General features: G+C 39.3%; 1 protein-coding gene across 1 annotated transcript in view; it reads left to right on the forward strand.

Annotated features, from left to right (window-relative positions):
- OCA2 (OCA2 melanosomal transmembrane protein) overlaps positions 1–21,234 on the forward strand; it is a 179,470-nt gene that overhangs the window by 48,362 nt on the left and 109,874 nt on the right. The window contains exons 9-13 of the mRNA XM_051608617.1: positions 11,949–12,020; positions 12,891–12,956; positions 14,261–14,317; positions 15,335–15,459; positions 18,993–19,131. Coding sequence (XP_051464577.1) covers positions 11,949–12,020; positions 12,891–12,956; positions 14,261–14,317; positions 15,335–15,459; positions 18,993–19,131 — 459 coding nt within the window. The remainder of the gene's footprint in view (positions 1–11,948; positions 12,021–12,890; positions 12,957–14,260; positions 14,318–15,334; positions 15,460–18,992; positions 19,132–21,234) is intronic.

The raw sequence follows: 21,234 nt of genomic DNA on the forward strand, positions 1-21,234 counted from the left end.
CATCTAACCAGCAGAAATTAGCTGCAGACAGCACAACTTTGATGTGGCTCAGTCTGACCATTTTTTTTAGTGCTGTGGGCAGGTTGAACAAGTCTTTCTTTGTAGGAAGCATTTTGACAAATGAAATAAGAAGTTTGTTATTACTGCTGTCTGTGCTCACACCATCCAGTTTTTGCTTATTTTCAGTGATGAGGCTATTTATTTGCACATGGAAAATGATGCTTCAGAGGAATAGGAAAACAGAAGAGACACTCACTGCTATATGAAACATAACACGAAGTGATGACAATAGGCTAAGCTTAAGGGAGAATTTTTCCAATGAGGAAAGTCACAGAAACTACAGATCAGCTTACTCAGCATGGTTTCTCACTTCCCATTCTTTCTCATATTGACCTGTCTTTAAATAGAGACAGGGAAGAGTGTGGATTAGAGTGTTCCCACCTCCACATATCTCCTACCAAAAGATTGGTAGAAAAGGGACAGAAGAAAATCCATAGCCTATATTGGAAAAGATAGTGTGAAAAAGAAAATTACAGCTGCTGTTTTACCTGGCCTTTGTGGGAAATAATATTTTCCTGCTGCTATTATTTCCAGTTGTGCAAGGATGGAAAAATTGTTAAGAGGAATTAAACTGCTGCTGTAGTAGTTGGCAGAAAATTGGGGGTGGATTATCAGAACAAACCCAAGATGCTCTTTGGTGAAGAGTCCAAGCTGTACCTCAGTGAGCAAGAAGAAATGTTTGCCCACATCTGCCCTTCAGTCTGGGGCTGGGAGGGAAAAAAAAAAAAAAGCCCAAGATCAGGACAGGGTGAGAAATTTGGTGCCCCTGGGTGTGCCAGCTAGCTTCCAGCAGGGCTAGAATGTTCTCCTGCATGCCTTTCCTTCCTTCAGAGACTGCTGGTCCTGACTGAGGGAGAAAGAAGTCTGCCTTGATATTGTCTTGATGATCTGCAGTGTACTACAGTGAGATAGAAATTAATCCAAAAGGTAGGGTTTAGAGAGCAAACTTCCCAGCCTGAGGCAGAAATCATGAATGTTGCGACTCTGGGGAGCTGCATGGAACCAGAACATAAAATCATGTAGAAAAACCAAGCTTGAAGAAAAATCTAGCTCCCTCCAGAGGAGGCTGCATCCTTCCTGGGCAGCATGCAGTTGTGGGTCTGGTTTGGAGTCCTGATTAACCCTAAAGCATCATTACCATTCTAAAGTTTACTCTTTATTTATTTATTTATTTATTTCCCTATTTTCTCTCCAGCTGAAAGTGTGTGATATAATGAGGGCAGTCTTGTAGTCCACAGGAATAATGCTTTTAGAACATAAATTGAGGGTGTGCATTGGGAATGGTATCAAGGCACACGGAGCAGATGGAGGAAGCAAGGATGGCTGAGAGGTGCTGGAGGACTGGATCGAATAAGGGGATCCATATGTAGGGTGGATCCATCCATCCTGTCCCCTAGAGTGATATATTCACCAGATGGTACTCAGGATATTCTCCTAAAGAGCAGCCCATGGCTGAGCTGGTAATCAAGGCTTGTGGTCACTCCTTACCTTTTGCTGACCTAGGAGAAGGGTGTGACCTCCATGCACTTTGAGAGGCTCAAAATTACTTTAAAGCAGCTGTGCAGGAGCAGCACAAGTTGCTTCTCATGAGGACCAGAAGATCAATAACCCTGAGCTGCCAGGATTTCTATCACTTGGGTAGTACAGAGTCACTGCCACCAGCAAGGAAGCTCCAACAGAACAGGCAAAGCACCAGTTGCATAAACTACAGTCACTTTTACTTGCTGTAACTTCGACACAGGAGGTGTAAAGGAAGAAGAGAGTCCTGCAGGATGAGGCCAGGAGAAGTTTAAGTTCAAACAGAAATACAGTATAACAGGTAGTAAAATCCTCAGCTGGATCCCAGCTTGATATTTTCTAACAATGGTTTTGTATTATTAATCCGATTTGAAGATTGATTTTACATGGGCAATTGCCTGTCTAATTGTTGCATCTATCTCTGTAGAAGTCTGGCTCAGCTCTGTGTGTCTGCTTTAAGGAAAAATATCTTCTGTTGGGTGCTGTGGTACTTCTGCAGCATGTACCTTGGCTGTAATTAAGATCTTAATAGGAAAAAACTGCCACTGGATGGTGCTGCTTGCTATTCTAAGGACTCGATAGGATTGTCTGCTTTAAAAGATGCTGTCACCCAGGCTCCACTTTTTGCAGAATGCTAATTTTTTAAATAATAGGAGTAATATTTTCAACAGTAAGTGTAAAAAACTATTTTCAAAATGTTCGTTTTCTATTTTCTCTTGCCTTTTAAAACAGATTTTGAACTGCGTTTTGTTGGATTCATGAAAGACTTTCAAGCACAAATGTGTTGCCCTGCCTTGCATACTACGTATGGTGTGGGTTGTTTTTTTTCCTTTCTGTTTGAGACAGGCAAGAGAACATTAAATTAGCTTAATTGAATGCTGCTGTTCAGCCTCTACCCTGCCTACAGCAGCCAGAGGGTTAGAGTGCCATGAAGTCTTAAAATTTTAGCAACGTATTAGAACATGCATACACTTCTAATGCACACAAACGGGGTCAAGAATCACTCAGCCTCTTTTGGGGCCTCAAATAATGTCTTCCTTTAGCAAGATCAAGGGCAAAAGGGAGTGAACACACATAAGAGAGTTTAGGGAGCTGGCTTGGAGGGAGATGCCACAGCATGATCTAAAGAGGAAGAAAAATCCAGGGAGGGAAACTGGAATCAGAAAAGGAGGAGATGTCAGGGGTGAAAGACTCTCCAGAGGGATTGCTGGCTAGAGCAGGCAGCTCCCTGTGAGGTGATGCAAGTGCTGCAGTTTGCTGTACTCTTGTTCATAGTGCATGACTGTAATTCTGTATGGTTGTGTCATCCTTCTGTTAAAAAAGGGCTGACAATGATTCACATGGGGAAAGCAAACCAGGTTTGCCTCCCACTTTTGTGGTTTGCTCCATGTAATTTCTTTACTAGAAATTAACAATCTTGTTAGTCTTCAGGATTTTGAGGTATCTGGGAAACAGCAGTGGTGACATGTTCTTCAGTGTCAGAAAACATTCTGCAAATGTATGAGGGTCTTGCATTCTTCACAAATAGTGCTTTTAGGACACAAAAAAGGAGGTATGGATTTGGGGTACTATTAAGGCACATGGGATAGGTGGAGGCAGTGAAGCCTCCTGAGATAGATGCTGGAGAACTGGATTGACCTTTGTACAATGTTACTAGCTTGTTGCCAGGCCAGCCTGGTGACAATAGAGTGGCTTTGGTCAAACCAGACCCGACTGTGGGCTGACATAACCTCTTCTAGGTAGCAACCTTTGTCCTTTACTGTCTTGTGACCAGCTCTCTTTACTTCATTCATAGAGGAAATGGTTTTTGAAGCTAAAATATTACAGGATTGAAATGCCCTGGCACAGGAAAATTAACACCATCCTGTCTTTCCAGGGGACTCCACTTGCTATTTATCTGACCTGACTCAAGGCCCTGATTTACAGTTCATCATCTCATTCATCTCTGTGTATCTCTGTCCAATTTAGCATTAAGACAAAACCCCCATGCTCATAGCAAATAAAAAGAGTCACTTTTAAAATTTGACTCTGAGGAGCTCTCAAACTATCAGATGTTATGGGATTTTCCCTTTCTGGTGTTCCCTGGAGGTGTATAAAAATAGTTTTGTTACATCAGAGTCATCCCAACAGTTAGAGGCTGGAAAATATCCACTCGTGGTTGTAGTGATACAGATAAGACAGACCCTTCTGGCTTTTTGTATGAACTTGATAGAAATATCTGTTAGGTGTGATACCTTTTTATCCCTAGTTCTCATTAACAATATTCTGAGCTGGGAGGCTATTTCAAAACTAGACTCAACTTAGAAGTCATGCAGTCATTTCAACTCTCATCATACAGGAATAAACAAACCCTCTTCTGGATCATCTGGCCAACATGTGTACAAATGCCATTTCCCTCCTTCCTTCCTGACTCTTCTCTTTTCTCCAGCTTTGTTTTTCCCCTGCGTTTCCATGGCATGAAAATATAAGGGCTTCAGTAGTCTTGCTCATCTCACACAGTAAGGATATTTTTACCCTTGAATCCTTCAAGGGTTGCTTTAAAGCAGTTAATTCAGTGTTCCATATCAGCATGAAGCTTTAACCCAAGATTCCTCTAGAAACAGCAAGGGTGACGTTCTGAGGACAAAAGCTGATAAACAGTAAAAAGCTACAAATTCTTCATTGAAAGCCTTTGATAGAGCTATGGAGTAACAAATAACTTTGCAGAATGTGGCATTGACTTTAAGATTTTCTATATAGAAGAGGGGAATTAATTAATGAGATTATTTATTTACAGAAAATTTGACCTGCTTAAATCGTTCTCTCTTTTTTGTCTCTCTCTCTTCTATGTATTGTGTTTTACATGTAGAAAGAATTGATGCTATTTGGTGAAACCTGCTGTAGTTACTGTATCATAGAATTTCACAGCCATCTTTCCTAGATGAAACTCCAAGATAACTCTGCCTTATATTTCTTAGCCTGTTCAGTCCCCATACTATAGGAGTAAAAGTGAACTAATGCAGAAGTAACTTGTCTTGGACACCATATAGATTACTTTTAATCATCTTCTATTTAAGATAATCATCCTATGTACTGCCATCTTCTATTTTGAAATGTTCCTTTAGAAAGTGGCAAATTGCTGCCTTCTGTCTTTCTCTAAGGCAGGTTTTTTTATATAATGACTTTCTCCACTAACTTTGAAACAGAACAAGTAATTTGGCACATTTTCTGGGTGAAAATGGATATTACAGCAGTATGTTATAGGTAGGTGCTTTCTTACCTTGGGATTGTGTAGATGCCCTTCAGGAGTCACACAGTTTGCTGTAGAACTTAATGTTTCTATTTAAAAAATCCAAGGCTTATAGGGTTGGAAATTTGTCTGTAAAAATAAGGAAAGTGTATATGAAATAAAATTAATGTAGTATTAATGGAGTATTACTTTCGCAGAGTTACAGGACTCAGCCTTTTATTGTGCAATTAATAAGAATTAATAAAAATGCATGTTAGTACTAAAATATGAGACTACTCCAATCTGTGCTCTTAACTGATCTACTGATCTTTGGCACGTATTTCATGCATATGGTAGTTCTATTATACTGAATCACCCCTGAATTCCTGTAAAAGTAAGTAAGCTTTTGGTCCAGGGGCTTTTTTGGTATTTTATTTCTACCCCCCTGCCTCAAGTAAGACGTATTTATGCACAGTGGTGAGAGTTTTGATTTACAAAAATGAGATTAGTAAGATTTTCCTAAAACATTTTACCTAGCATAAAGTCTTTTATTTTATCATGCACATGGCTTGGGGTAAAGAATACCTATAGATAGTGTCTTAATCTGCAGACAAAGATATAAGCAGCTGGTTTTGGTGCCACTGAATTTTGTGATGTTTGTAGTCACTTTGGGATCCTTGATGTACATCATCTTTCAGCTGCTGTGCTGTACATGCTTGCCTTGAGTGCTGCTTTAGTCCATCCCTGAATACTGCGTCAGTGAACTAAGCCAAGCAACTCCCTTTTCCTTCATCAAAATCCTTACAGAATTTACTTGCTACTGCTTAACTAAATAATTCCAAGGCAATTAATTTTCCTTTATAATTCATTTTGCCCTAGCTGTGTTGACACACATCACCTGTAAGGGGTTCCCGTGTGCTGGGAAGAGTGTCCTGCAGCTGAAGAAGCAGCAGAATGGTTTCTGCAGAGTTTGTGTAGGGAGCATACCAAGAGGAGGAGGGTGAGGAGGTAAAACATTAGCTGCTATCACCAGCTGAGGGAGAGGCACGTGGCTCTGCCTTCAGTAGCTGATGCTGGTTAGATGGTCTCTTTAAGCAAGGATGAAGAAAATCAAGTAAATATGGCTGACTCCGTTGGCTTTCCTTTTCTGCTGCTCTGATCTCATCTGTACCTGACTACATCCTGTATTTCTAGACTATTGGTTTAGATTCTGTCCAATTGTGCAATTTGCCAGAAGTAAAGCAATTCTCATGAACTGAGATTTTGATGCCTTTCAGCTTTGAATTGAATCTGCTGCAGGGCAGAGTTCAAAGTATTGCAAGGCTTTTTTTGACATTGGTTGTTTTCTAACACAAGCCAAAATTTTCAGTTATTTTGCTTGAAAGAGTCAGGAAAAATTACATAAATTAGTTAGATAAATTACCACTATTTTTTCCTGCAAACTTCAGTTTTGATTTCAGCTTCTGATGCCAGCTTCAGGCTTCAGCATTAATTTTCCATACCGTAAGAGGATCAAATATGTGTAACGTGAAAGACTGAAGTTTTATCTATCCTGCTAAAACAGCTGGAATAGTCCAGGATAATGCACATCACCAAAATCTATAGAGTATGTGACAGCAAATTATCAGATAATCTCCATTGAAGGCAATGACTGAGAAACACATTTCCAGAGGCAGTCAGGCTAATACTGTCTTGATTATCTTTAGGAAAAACAAACTCTTGGCTTTGAAAACTTCCACTGCTGGGGATATCTTCTTTTAACCCAATAAACCCTTAGTAAAACATAAAAAGGAATAGATGTAAAATATGAAGTCAGAAAAAAAAGGCTATCCTGGAGCAAATTTTATTCTTTGCCCTGCTTGTGTCCTGGGAATAAAAAATTGAACTAGAGCCTTTATAAAGTCTAAGAGAGATTTAGCTGTTGATTTTATAGGGAAAGTTTCAGCTACTCTGGAGACAGGTGGAAAATGCATAAAACCCATATGTGGATATAGCATTGGGAATAACTGCATGCTGTTGAAATGCAGCAATGCTGCCACACTATGAAAGTGAAATTAATTTCTAATTAAAAGAGTTTAATGCAACAGGCTTAATAAGAAATTAATTGAGGCTGTATTTGAAGCTTCATGCTGTAGTCACTGACAGTCATCTTTCAACTGCCATATATCACTTAAAAAGAAGGACTTTGGAACTAAAATATTTGGTATGATGCTGGGGTTGTTCAGTCTGGAGAAGAGAAGACTACAGGGAGACCATATAGTGGCCTTCCAGTACCTGAAGGGGCTGCAGAAAAACTGGAGATGGACTTTTTACGAGGGCATGGAGTGATAGGACAGCGGTGAAAGGTTTTGAGCTGAAAGGGGTGGATTTAGATTAGGTCTTAGGAATAATTTCTTTACTGTGATGTTGGTGAGACACTGGAACAGGTTGTCCAGGGAAGTTGTGAAGATGTCCAAGGGCAGGTTGGATGGGGCTCTGAGAAACCTGGTTTAGTGGGAAGTGTCCCTGCCCATGGCAGGGGGGATGGAACTGGATGATTTTGAAGGTTTCTTCCAACCCAAACCATTCTGTGATTCTATGATGTATTATTTATCAAATGTCTTCAGAAGCACATTTTGGAAATATGCATGCCCTGGGTTTTGGCTGGGAAATGTGTGCTCTGAAATTGTATACAGGTCAGCATTTAATTAGCTGCTAAATAATTTCCTTTTACCTCCTGGACCACTGCACAAGATGAAGTGTTTGGAATTTTGAATAGCTTTTCTAATGACGCTGTTGCAATCTACCAAAAGAATTTATGAACTCTGTGCAAACATTCCAAATCACTTTCAGATACATAAAGAAACTTAAATCTGGAGAAGGTCTAGGTTGTCTAAATCAAGTTGGAATTGTGGCTCTGGAAATGTGTATTTCTTAATAATATCAGGTGCAAAGACTTACGGTGTAAATTATTTGGGTTGTTTTCATTTCTTGCCTTCAATTTAAATCCTGAACTAGGAGTATGGAAACTATCATACAGAACCAGCATTCAGCACATTGTGTTTATCACATAGCAGGCAGGCAACCATGAGACAAACTTTCTACAGGTAATTATGAAAAAAAATCTCAAAACTATCGGGGTTTGAAGGGAACTCTAGAATTCATCTAATCTGCCCCCTTGATAAAGCAGGATCACCTAGAACACATTACACAGGTTTGTATCCAGGCAGGCTTTTAATATCTCAAGAGAAGGAGGCTTCTCAACCTTTCTGGGCAGCCTATTCCAGTGCTTTGTCACCCTCACAGTAAATAAGTTTTCCCTCATGTTTAGATGCAACTTCCTGTTTTCCAGCCTGTGCCCATTGCCTCTTGTCCTGTCCCTGGGAACTACTGAAAAGAGTCTGGCTCCATCCTCCTTGCACCCAACCTTTAGATACTTACAGGCATTAATAAGGTCTCCCCTCAGCCCTCTCACCTCCAGGCTGAATAGTTCCAGCTCTCTCAGCCTTTCCTCGTAAGAGAGATGCTCCAATCCCCCTGCCATCTTTGTCGCCCTCTGCTGGACTCGATAGTAGTTCCCTGTCTCTCTTGAACTGGGGAGCCCAAAATTGGACACTGCATTCCAGATGTGGCCTCACTAAGGCAGAATAGAGAGGGAGGATGACCTCTCTCGACCTGCAGGTCACACTCTTCCTTATGCATCCCAGGATACCATTGGCCTTCTTGGCCACAAGGGCATATTGCTGGTTCATGGTCTACCAGGACTCCAAGATTCTTCTCCTCAGGACTGCTTTCCAGCAGGTCAACACCTAACCTATACTGATGCATGGGGTTGTTCCTCCCCAGGTATGGGACCTTACATTTGCCCTTGTTGAACCTCATTAAGTTCCTCTCTGCCCAGTGCAACAGGCTATCACTATAGAAGTTTTTTCCAGTCTTTGCCCATTCTAAATTGACCACATAGCATGACCCTAAGATGTTGCTGTCACCACACCTACATGAGGTTTTGACAGAACAAGAAGGACCAGAGAAGATGGGAACATGTGAGGTGTCATTTATGTACAAGAGGGTGGAAACAGACGTAAATCTGAGTTGCATCAGGATGTCTATCTCTGATGCCTGAAATCTCTTTACAGTGGCTGGATTGACCTGTGCTTAGGGCTGTAGCCCTGGACTTATCATCTGAGTTCAGTTGCCCTTGTTACTGCATTAACTTTTGGCCCATTATTTACTTCTGCTTCCATTCCTAGCTTGTAAAATGAAAATACTGCCCCATCAGGCTGATGCAGCCCACACAAATTTGTGATCTTACAGACAATTCCTATTTGAAAGTGAAACTCATTAGGAATTTGGGTTCTTTAGCTGTAATTGTCTTTGCTTACTAGAGAATGTAAAAAGGTATGCACTTTCTCAATCACAGAATTAGAATCATAGGATGGTTTGGGTTGGAAGGACCTTCAAAAGTCATCCAGTCCAGCACTCCCTGCCATAGGCAGGGACATCTTCAACATCCAATGATGAGTTCCAGGGAAGAGCATGAGAAGGATCAGATGAATACAGATGATTTCTCACTTCATCTTTCAAAATGCCTTTAGAGTCAAAAGTCCACCAAATTTCTCAGCTTTCCTGAGGCTTAATCTCTGTGTTACTGTATTTCTGAACTCTTTCAGTTCTGTACCCGAGCTTTTGTTTATGGATACATAAGTATTTGTAAGATTTAAAAAATGCATTTACAAGCATATTATTTGTTTGGGGTTGGCTTTATGTGAAAAGAAAAATAAAAAGTAATTTATTCTTTCCCCAACCTCCCCAAATATAAACTTTTGAGTATTTACATGTCTCAGTTTGCATAAGTGGTGTTTCTAGGCTTTACATTACTTGGTAGCTACAAACTACTTGGTAGCTTGGTCGAATGAAGAGTTATATGTTTGACAAGTTTTTTGCAATAGAGCTTTGCATCTGAATAGTCTGTTCATTTTTCAGGATATACTTCTGTATATCCTTCTTGAAAAATTGCTAGGATGAGGGAACTGACAGATGACTCCATTTGTACAGCACTTTTTTTTTTTCATCTTTCTGCAGAAATTAAAGGATATTTCACCCATAGGTGACAGCAAACTCTTGGAAACTGAAAATGCTGTCAACCCAATGTATGCAATTAAGTATGCAGTGGTGACAGCAAAAATTCTTACATGGATATATGCAAAAGTAACAATACAAAAAAATCTAAACGTGCTGAATCTCAGAAAATCCATGAAACCTTCCTGAGAACTGCAAAAGAGTTATCAAACATGGATGGTGATTAGATGAGGAGAAAGCCTTCAGCCTGAGAACAGCTGAGGATTCCCCAGTAGCTTCTCTTTGTACTTGCTTTGCCCTGGTAAGAAGCTGATCTCCTTCCCTAACTGATATCTCTGCTCCAAGTCTTTCACTGGAGAGAACTGGAAGGTCTAATTACTGCGCCCTGTCATCATCCACAAGAACTTGTCAAACATTCTTGAATGCCCCCCACCTTTGAAGAATCATAAGGGCCATATGAATATGTACTAATATAAATACTCTGAAGCTGGAAATCAAAGATGAAACAGTGACTTATTACACACGTTTCTGTAGGAGCTGTAATCTGTGCTATGTACTTTTAGGTCATTAGGACATAAAAACCTTGGTCAGGTCTCCTGCTTTATAACTATGAGTAAGTTATTTTCCAGTGTATTTTGAAGAAAAACGTAGGAGAATGGGGCAGATTTTTATTTTGACTCCTAAATTAGTCATTTATATTTTTATTTCTCTAGTAATTTGGTAAGTTGCTTAGTTGTTTACCACTGCAGCAAAAAATTTATGTCCAAGGGAAAAAAAAAAAAGCCAATCTTTCCTTTTTTCCTTTAGGAAGGTCCACATCCTACTGTTTCTTATCAGCAAGATATTTCTTATGAAATTAGCAGCAAATGAAATATAGCTAGGCTGCCTCATTTCTTTCTCAGAAATAATTCTGACTGTGTCTGAATAATATTTAAACACATTATTGGAAATGCTGTTAATTAGATTTGATCTTTTGTAGTATGATTTTCATTAATTATATTCTTACTTTAACTGAGTTATTTTACACATTTTATGATCTTCCAGACATGCTTGATTAAATATCTACAAATGAGCACTTGGAGGAAAAAGCACGTTTTCGTGGCGCACTTGCTTTTATACTTTGTCCTTGAGAACTTTAAGTGCAATTTATTCATTGAATACATAGATGTGGACAAATGTCAATATATTGCAGTAACTGTTGCAGTGTGAAGTGAATGTCTGTGTTGTGATTGGGAGCTTGAATCCTATTTTCAGATGCATTGTTTGTGTGCTAGAGAAGTGTCAGAGATGGAGGAGAAGCACTGTCCAAGGCTGGGTTAGTCTGTACACTGGTGTGAAAGCAGGTTTTGAAGAACTGAGAAGACAATGGAAAAGGTGTCCAGCAGATTCTAGCTGAAGTACATGGCTTTCTTGAAGCCAAAATAGTTTGTAGAGAAAATGTTGATGTAAAAAAACCCAACACTTTATGCAGGAAGAAAACTCTGTGTGTGTGAGACAGAAAGCAGGTGTGCAGGCTGGCCAGATCTATCTGGCCCACAGACCACGAACTGCACCTGGAAACTCAAAGCCACTATAGTATGTCTGTGTATGTGTAGGATTCATCTGCCCAAGTCTGAGCTTGGGGATTGCTTTGTAGATACTGGAGATGAACAGGCAACTGTGAAGAATGAGGTGGATCAGCTCCTGGGCACTCATCTTCTTCCTATGGGCTGTGAAAGGAAACCAACAGGACTTGACTCTGCTATCCTAAAGTTAGGGAAGATGAGCTGCTTTCACTCTTGTGTCACCCACTGGCAAATGTTAGAAATGGATGCTCAAGTCCCTTCTCTGCCTTGAGGTCAGAGCTGAGATTTCTGAGTAGGGTTTTGTACAGGAACGGCTTTAAAAATAACGTTTAAAATAACACCCTATAGTGAGACAAAGTAATCAGCCATTCTCTGGTCAGGTCTTTTTGAAAGGGGGTGAGTTGGAATAAGGACCAAAAAACCCCCAAAGAAACCAAGAAAAGAATAAACTAGGGGAATTTTTATCCTTTTCCCTCCTCCTTGTTAATGATAATGAGGTGTTTAAAGGAGTCTCTGGTCAATTCTTACCATTGTTACAGATTGTTCACAGGACTCTGGCAGCGATGCTGGGCTCTTTGGCAGCTATAGCCGCCTTAGCTACTGTTGGGGAGGTAAGTGATCAAACTGTAAGTCCTCACTTTATCTCTGGGTATGGTAACATAACTTTCAGTGTTTGCTCTGTTGTGATTGGGCACATGATAGTAAAGTATTTTTAAGAGAGAGAGATGGTAGGGCAGATACTGGAACGGGGAAGCATCTTGGGGAAAACAAGCCAGCCTAGGGTGGGTAGACGAGGAGAGCAGACAGAAGTTAGTTGATGCTATTTTGTTCAGATTTGCAGGAAGCTGAGTGCAGCCATTTTCAGCTTAATTCAGAGTCACCTTAACACTGTTATTTTCAGTAATGTTAGGTTACCAAGTAAACCTAAACGGAAATACACTGCTTTATGCTACCCTAAGTAATTACACCTCATGCTTCCACATTCCAATCCTTTTGTTTCCCCCACCCCCGCTTACTCTTATTTGATATTTAAGGAAGCTTCTGGCTGATTTTCTGTTTTTCTCATAACTGGTCACCACATCATTGCTATGTTTCCTTAAATGCCCTCCAGTTTGTTCACAAAGTGGTATGTTTTTGTTCTCTTACCAAAAAAGAAACTGTAGTGTACCATATAATTTGGTTATCTTTTATTTCTGTAGTGCCCAAGGAACAACTAGATAAACCAACAGCCTAATGTATGCTTTTGATAATGACCCACCTAGGATGCCAGCAGTACTTTGAGGTAGTAATAATGATAGTAATACTACTAGTAATAAAGGTAATAATAAAGAGTCCTTTTTGTGTACCTTGTAAGTACAGTTATTAATTTTCATCATAGCTTACTTAAATGGTTCATCAGTTAAGTGGAGTTTACATTTCATAGGTAATCACAAGTTAGGTGTTCTGTGGCATTCACTGTTAATGGTGTTTTTTGATTGCAGAGGCCAAGTATGGCCAAAGTGGTGGAGTGGATTGATTATGAGACACTGGCGCTGCTGTTTGGAATGGTAATTAAAATGCATCTTTTCTCCTAAATTTGCTGAAATAATCAATTCAATATATCACAGAATTGTCAGAGTTGGAAGGGACCTCTTGAGATCATCTAGTCCAAACCCCGGAGAAGGAGACTCCACAACCTCTCTGGGCAGCCTGTTCCAGTATTGTGTGACCCTCCCGGTAAAGAAGTTTTTTCCTCATGTTCGGATAGAACTTCCTGTGTTCCATCCAGCTTGTGCTCATTGCTCTGTGCCCTCACCAGGCACCACTGAAAAGAGTCTGACTCCCTCCTCCATCCAGTATAGATATGTTTCCTGTTTAAACATTTTGTTAATTGTACTTTACTGAGAGGTGTTATGATGAAAATTTGGGCCTTATGGGATTTATCAAAAAGGAGGATGATCTGATGATCTGAGCCCTGAAGGAGCCTTTTAAAAATGTTGATCTTTTTTCTTGGTGTTGATAAACATACTAAAAACATTCTTGAGGTGTCTAAATGGAAAAGACCTCTTCAAGTGCCAAGTATTATCGCTCTCATTTATCTTACTAATTTTGTTTATGGAAAACCTTCCTCACACACACTCTACTGGAAAAGTAGTTGTCTTAGTCAATGCTGTGTTTGGAGCCAAAAAAAAGCAAACCAGCCACGGAGGAGAAATACCTGATTTGATTATAATAATATATTATTTTAATCACTCTGTACAGAGCTATTTATGGTGAAAAGAGTTGGCCAAGAGGTATGAAACTCTAACAAAAATATACAACATACTGAGACAAAATTACAATTATCTGCTGCCATTCTGAGCTTTTCTTATTTCCTGACACTGCTCCCCATGACTCTGCCCACCCCACAGAAAAGAGAGCAAAAAAAATAATTTGAAAGCAAAGATGGAAGGACAGGAAACCTCCTATAGATGTGGGAAAACACAAGAAATTATTGGAGACACTCACTTCTGCACTCTCTAGAGAGTTACTGCAGAAAGCAAAAACACTCACTGGCTTTTCTTGATTAATGGCATCAGGGAGATGATATATTGAGTACTTAATGTACAATGCCCACTTAGTCACTACAAATAAGATTCAGCCAGACTTCTATGACATTTACAGACTGTTTATGCTGAGAACTAAATTTCATGATATGATAAATTAACAAGAGATACCTGGGAGCTGTAGTGGATATCCTAAAATGAAGGTGGTCAGATTCTGAGAGCTGTGTCAAAGAGGAAGGACTTTTGTCAGGATCACAAACTACAACCCTTTAGTTTTGTGTCCTAATTCAGTTGTAAGCTATTTTTTTTTCTTCATCTTTTGGTAGATGGTTTTGGTGGCGATATTTTCAGAGACTGGATTCTTTGATTACTGTGCAGTAAAGGTAGGCTTGTTTTGGTAGTCTTAATAATTATTGGGTTAATTAAGTTAGTATTTAATCACATCTATTACACCAAGCACTATCTTTGAGGAACATTTCTTAGGGCAGTGTACACTTACCAAACTAGATATGACTGTGGTCAACTTGTAGTTTTGAAAAATCTCTTAGAGATGAAAGGAAGCCCTTAAGGCAGTTATATTTCTACAGGAGAAAAGGAAAGGCTCCCAGTAGGGCACACAAGCATATGGACAGCATAAAACTTAGTTATTCCACTCACATGCCCAGTATTGCAGTTATGATGTAACTGCAATCTGTGTTTATGCCTGGCAGTGGGAGAGAGGAAGTTTGGGAACTATCATTAGCTTTACGATCACATGTGATAAATGGCTACAGACCTTTGCACAGTAGCAGAACCAAAGATTACATGAAAAGGGTAATTCTGATGGATTGGCTGTAAAGCAACTATTACTCATGGTGAGGCACTCCTTCACTTACTGCAAAGCTTAATTTTCTTGAGAAGGGTGAAAAGACAGAAAATGCAAGTGACAAGGACTGCTTTGAGCACAGAACCCCCCAAAAAACCATGAGAGGACACAACCCCTGCCTGCATAGATAGCCAGACTGTGTTGCCCTGGCAGTGCTCTTTTGAGGATGGGGAAGGTGGCCAAATGTGTGGAGGGGGTGGAAGGTCTGAACTCCCTTAGTCCACCCAGGCATGAAGGCAGAAGGTGAGGGCTCAGTCCTGCTCCTGCCACAGGCCCACTTCGTGGCTGGTAGTGGAGCATGGTATCACTTCACAGTTGTTTCTTCCTCTGCATGGTGGAAATGTTTGTCACTTCCAAGAAGTGTTTTCTTGCTAAATTAATTAATATTGGAGAAGGTGCTGTTAGACGTGCATGGAGTAGGAAATGTTCCAAGCTCACTGTTGTCACATCTTTGATGAAGTTGTTCTTTGTAATTTTTTGAAAACTAAATTGGAGTGATCTAATCCCTTAATTTTGTTTCTTTTTGTTTTATGAGGCTTATCGATTCTCTAGAGGCAAGGTGTGGGCCATGATTACACTTCTGTGCCTCATTGCTGCAATTCTTTCTGCATTTTTGGATAATGTTACCACTATGCTGCTCTTCACCCCAGTAACCATAAGGTACTTTATTGTTATGGCTTTGGACTTGGTCTTTTATGGCCAGCAATAAGTAGTAGACATGAGCAAAATGCTGGTTTGGACTGTTTTTGATCATCTAAATGGAAATCAAAATTTCAGAGACTCCTGTTGTAAAGAGGGAACATTTTCAAATGGATTGGTTGCCTTTTTCTTTAGTGTTAACAGCAAGCAAACACTGAAGCCTGTTGTACTGCCTTGGCAGCTAACTCTTCTGGTTTCTCTCCATACCTGAACTGCAACAGCCTATCACACCAAATGCCCCCCACTAGATGAATTTTTTTTCCTGTAAACAGCAAGAATTTTTAACTTAAAGCTGCCTTTTCCCTTAGTGGCTAATATCTATATAAAATTTTAGACAGTAATTTATGTTTTAGAGAAGTTTTTATCTCTTCTAAGACTAGTGACAAATTTATGATTTAAAAAATCTCCAGATTTCAACTAAAATCCTTCCTTTGGACTATGAAACTCTGAATTTTCTGCCTACTAGCAATCATGACATTGGTACAGCCACTGGTTAATTCTACATTTTGAGATTAGATATTTGGAACTTTTAATGGAGATCAGTGACATTAATTACTTCAGATATCTGTAAATTATTAACATGGGATTTTCAGCTACATTTATTCAATGTGTGATTATAAATTACCATTCAACCTGAATTTAACCTGTTCTGGCCAGGCAAACCTGGTTAATCTTGTTCAGTTTCTGAATGATCTAGTGATTTTTAAAATGATCCCAAGTGATGTAATGCTTGCAGTTATTACCACATTAGAGTACACAAAATTCTATTAAGACATGCTCCCAAATGAAAATGTGGTGTAAAGCAGTAAAAATCAATTTTGCAAGTGGAATTTATTCTAGATTGGGAAACAGCTGGTGAATGAAAGCTCCATTTGTCTGCTGTCCGATTATATTTTAAAGATATCACTTTGCCTTATACCAATCAATAATTTCACCTCTAGCAGTAAACAACACTGGAACTATTAAACGCCAAGTTTTCTTTAGCTGTGCTGCAGAATATTTTGAATTCACTAGAATCTGGAATAGATTGAAATCCAGACATTGATGCATCTTGAACTACTGTTCAGAGGCACAGATACTGCAGCATTTACTCCATTTTCAAAAAGTCATGGATTAGACTAGGTTGGAAGGGACCTTGTAAGACCAACTTCTTAGGGGAATGGGAGCCTAGATGAGATTATTTAGCATCCTGTTCAGTCATATCTTGAAAACCTCCAGCAATGGGGACTCTGCCTTCTCCCAGAGGAGGTTGTTCCAGTGCTTAATTATTTTACTCTGAACATTTTGTTTTTATATTGTGGTGAAATCTCTCCCATTGAAACTTGTACTCACTGTCCCTTCTTACTATGTGTGGCTCCTTGGGAAGAGGGAGCCTCTGCCTTCGTAGCCATCCTTTGACTACTGGAGTTTTATATTACATGTATCCTAAGTACTTTAGCTTTATACTAAATGAGTTTGTAACACTGAAGAAGGGAAACTCAGAACACAGGAAGCATCTGTATTTGAATCACTGTCAAAACTAAAATAAAACATTATCTCACCTGGTAAAACCAAGTAATTGCCTATTTCTAAATGCTTCATGCTGAGGGTCATTTGTTGTATGCCATTGTTTTCAGCCCTTGTCTATGGGTTCACTACATTGCACTGTGCTGTCATTGCCATGGAGATAAAGCCTGCAGAAAATCCTACTGACTCTAGGAATACAAGGATTTATATTTCCATTAATAAGGCAAAAAACATGATAGTTCTTTCTCTTTGCATTTTGGAGTAAGCTGATAAAAAATTATTAACTACTCCTTTTTAGCTTTAGTTTATTTAAAAAATGCTTTGTTGTTGGGAACTGGAAAAGGGTAATGGTTGTTTGCATGGAGAATAACATAACTAGGGTAAGTAAACTGAAGAAGTTCTATCCTACCACATAGGTAGCATATTCTCATGGTTTTATATTTTGGGCTTGACTTCTCTTGGAGCACATCAGAGGTTCTTCAAGCTATCACTGGGCCCATCAAAAAGAAAACTAAAGAGTAGTGAAGGTTGTATTTTGTAACATTTGGAAATGGAGGAGTGATGTAGTTAAAATTACAAGTCCAATTGTGATCTTGTACTGCAGTTGGTACAATTGGGTCAGCTGTACTACAAAGTACCCTTTAACTGCATAATTTTATGCTGTTGGGGAAATAGTGTATTTTTGCAGTTATTTTGTTCTGAAGTTTTTATGTGCTGACATTTGTGTAATTTGACAGGGTTTGTATTGAGTCTTAAATTGACACTCTTGGTGACAGTGTAAGTGTATGAAGTTAAAGTTTTGTGCAATACACTTTTTTCTCTTTGAAATATAGTGTTTAATAATATAGACTTAGATTGAACAGTAAAGCTTAACTCTTCCTTCAGGGAAACGTGTGATAACACTACAGTCAGAGCAAGCTTGACAAAGCATTCTTACTACCCACTCTTCCCCACACCCTGTAATAGGTGGAAGGGGCAATCATTTAAGTGTGGACTCCACTCTCACACACCAGAGCAACATTTTGATAAGCCATGGATAGAGAAGAGATGTTCCTTATTCCAAAGCACCTTAACTTTCAGCCTTCAATACCATGGCCCAAGTTTAAAATCAAACGTGGACTTCAGAAATGAGTAGATTGTGCAGATCTGTAAGTGCAATTTGTGTGAGCTGAAATAATCTACCTGAAGATGACTGTGTCAGTGGGCTCTTGAGTTGAAATGGATCATGAGGTTACTGAGTCAATCCCAGTATTTGCCATAGTACTTTGAGATGCTTCTTGAAGAAGCATTTTACTTTTACTTATTAAAGAAGCATCTTACTAAAGAAACGTTAAATATCTTTCAACTGCTGACAACATTTTGAGATTTTTGTTGGTAATGAGGAATATGTGTTTTCTACTCCTGTTGCATTACAAATGGGAACACTCATGATGAAGCTTTAGAGAAGGGGAATAACAGAGATAAGCGTGGGCTGAAAGCTGAGGTCTCTAATAGATGATTCATGGCTAATAGTTTGCCTGCACAATCTTCTGCCACTGCTCCCCACATGAAAGTTAATCACTGATGCTGAGTGCAGAGCCTGGGATTGCCCAGAATAGTTTGCCATAGGTCACTGTAGCTTGGGGACCATGGTTTAAAGAGTTGTATGGTGCCGAAAATTTGAAATACTATTTTCTGTGTAGTCCAACTCTTGTAATAGTTGATGACTTTTAATGCAATGCTTTTTAAAATCTGTCAATTTTTGTTACCATTAATTATTGCAGTATTAATGTAAAAATTGATCTTTCTGCATTTATATTGTTATAATTACTGTAGCACTAGAATGCAGTACGATTAAAACTTTACCAATGCATAGACACAAGTATCACATTTAAAATGCTGACATTTTCCAGTGGAATGACTGTATATTTTAAATGTTATAAATTTATAAGATTTAACTTAATTTAGTCATAGGGTAAGAGGTTAATTTCATTCTCTTTATACCACAGGCTCTGCGAAGTACTTAATCTTGATCCTAGGCATGTCCTGATTGCAGAAGTAATCTTCACCAATATTGGAGGGGCTGCCACAGCAGTTGGGGATCCTCCAAATGTGATTATTGTTTCAAACCAGGAGCTGAGGGAGAAGGTAGGTACTACAAGCTGTTCTGCTACTAAAGTTAAGTACTGATGTTGGCTTATGCAGTGTTTGAACCTTCTTTTCCCCCATACAGCCACATAAACTGAACACAATCCCCTTTTTCTGCTATGTTATTTCCTTCTTAGTAGGATAATCAGACAGAATAGAGTGATCTTTTGGGGACAAAATTGTGGTGAAGAGCAGAGTTATTGATTTGAATTGAAAATACATTTATTTTTTTTTTCCTTTTTGAGAAGGGATGGGTCTCCTTATCAATGGCAAAGTGAAGAAGGAAGCAGAAAAAAAAAAAAGGGGGTTTTGCTGTGAAGGGAGGGCAGCAAGTTGGAAAAAAGGGAAAATGTGAAAATGAAGAAGAAAATCCAAACATTATTTTTGGGATAGACCTTCTCTTAAAAGTTAAATGCATTAGGACAATTTGATTCATTTTCTAAACATTTCAAACCAGAAATAATTGTCCATACACAAAACCCCACATCATGAGAGGCTGTGTTGTCCCAGTAGACCCATGTCCTACACAGCTTTGCTGCAGGCAGAGATTTTGTCCTTCAGCTGCAGCCTGAGAGGGTGTGGGGGGCAAGAGGAAAGCAGGGGCTCCTCCTCTGTAGCATGGGCCACAGCTGGCTCCCACCTCCTGCCAACAGTTTGGCATCTCCAGGCTGCAGGATTTTGTCTTCCAACATTTGGCTTTACTATTTATTGACAAAAATCAGACGAAACATTTTACGGAGTGACTGGTGCCAAAGGGAATGCTACAGTGGCTGGTGATGGGTGGGACTGCAGGGCTTTAGACACTTGCCAGTGGGACTGTCCCAGTCCCACCACCTCCTCCCACCCACATGGCCCTCTCTGCCCTGAGGATGGGCAGGACCACTGCTGGCAGGTTTGCAGCCTTCAGTTTCTGTGTTGAGCTGTCTTTGTGTGAGTTTTCCATGCTTCCAGCTGTCCCTGACAGCCCTGAACAGGAGGGCATCGTGTCTCACTTCTGCCTCTGACACTGTGCTCTGCACTCCTTCTACCCCTGCACCATCCCTATTAAGCAGCGTGACAGAAGGGACAGTGATGTAACACAGGCAAGACTGGAGGGCCACCAGGCATGTGTTGTCAATTTTGGCCAGGTGTGATAAACTCCCCAAATAAATACATTTTAAAAATTCAATGGGCTAGTGTGAAAATACCTGTGGGAGTGGGATGAGGGAATTGTAGCACAAAATTCTATTTTTTTCTAATTTGGAGTCAATTATGTTTCTACTGGTGTACCAAAAATTAACTTCTAATTAACTGACTACACTCAAGTTAATTAACTACAGTCCAGGTTGGAAAATGTCTGTTTACCTTAAAAATGTTTGAAAAGTGCTGCAACTTGTTTGGATAATAACTTTGGAAGCTCTGTAATATTCCTGGCGGAGGATTTGGTAGCTAAATTTTACATTTTATATCTAAAATCTGTGCAATTATTTAAAACTTCTTTTCTAAAACAGAATAATTATCACCTGCCATGAACGTCATTTTCCTAAATACTCAGGAACTCATAATCTCTGTAGAACCTTTAGAAGTGGCTATAAACATGGGTAGCAACTAGACAAACACATTGGAAAGAAACAGTTTTATATTTCACTTGAATGAGATATGGGTAAATTTAAGAGGACTCGGATCTACAAATAACCTTGCAAATGTGACATTATAGCAAATTCTATACTTGCAACAAGCACAACAACTTTTCACCCTGGATTGTTTTCAGATCTCTTGTTGCATCACAGAAATAAAGACATGATTAAATAGATTAGATTCAACACAGGACCATGGGAGTCATGCTTCTTTCCTGTATTCTCATATGTTATATATATATAGATAAATCCATTTATATTTTATATATATATAACTTTATATATATATATATATATATATATATATATATATATATACACACACACACACAAAGAGTCTCAAAGACCTATCCTTGGCTCTGAGACTGAGGGTCAAGCACTGCTTATGTCCTCACTGCTTAGGGCTCTTGCTCTGTAAATGAGATTTGCTTGGGAGGGAGCTGGGAGCAGTAACTGGGTACAGCCAAGAGCAAAGGCAAAGAGGGAG

This window comes from Apus apus, chromosome 1 (assembly GCF_020740795.1).
Source record: "Apus apus isolate bApuApu2 chromosome 1, bApuApu2.pri.cur, whole genome shotgun sequence".
Lineage (NCBI taxonomy): Eukaryota > Metazoa > Chordata > Aves > Apodiformes > Apodidae > Apus > Apus apus.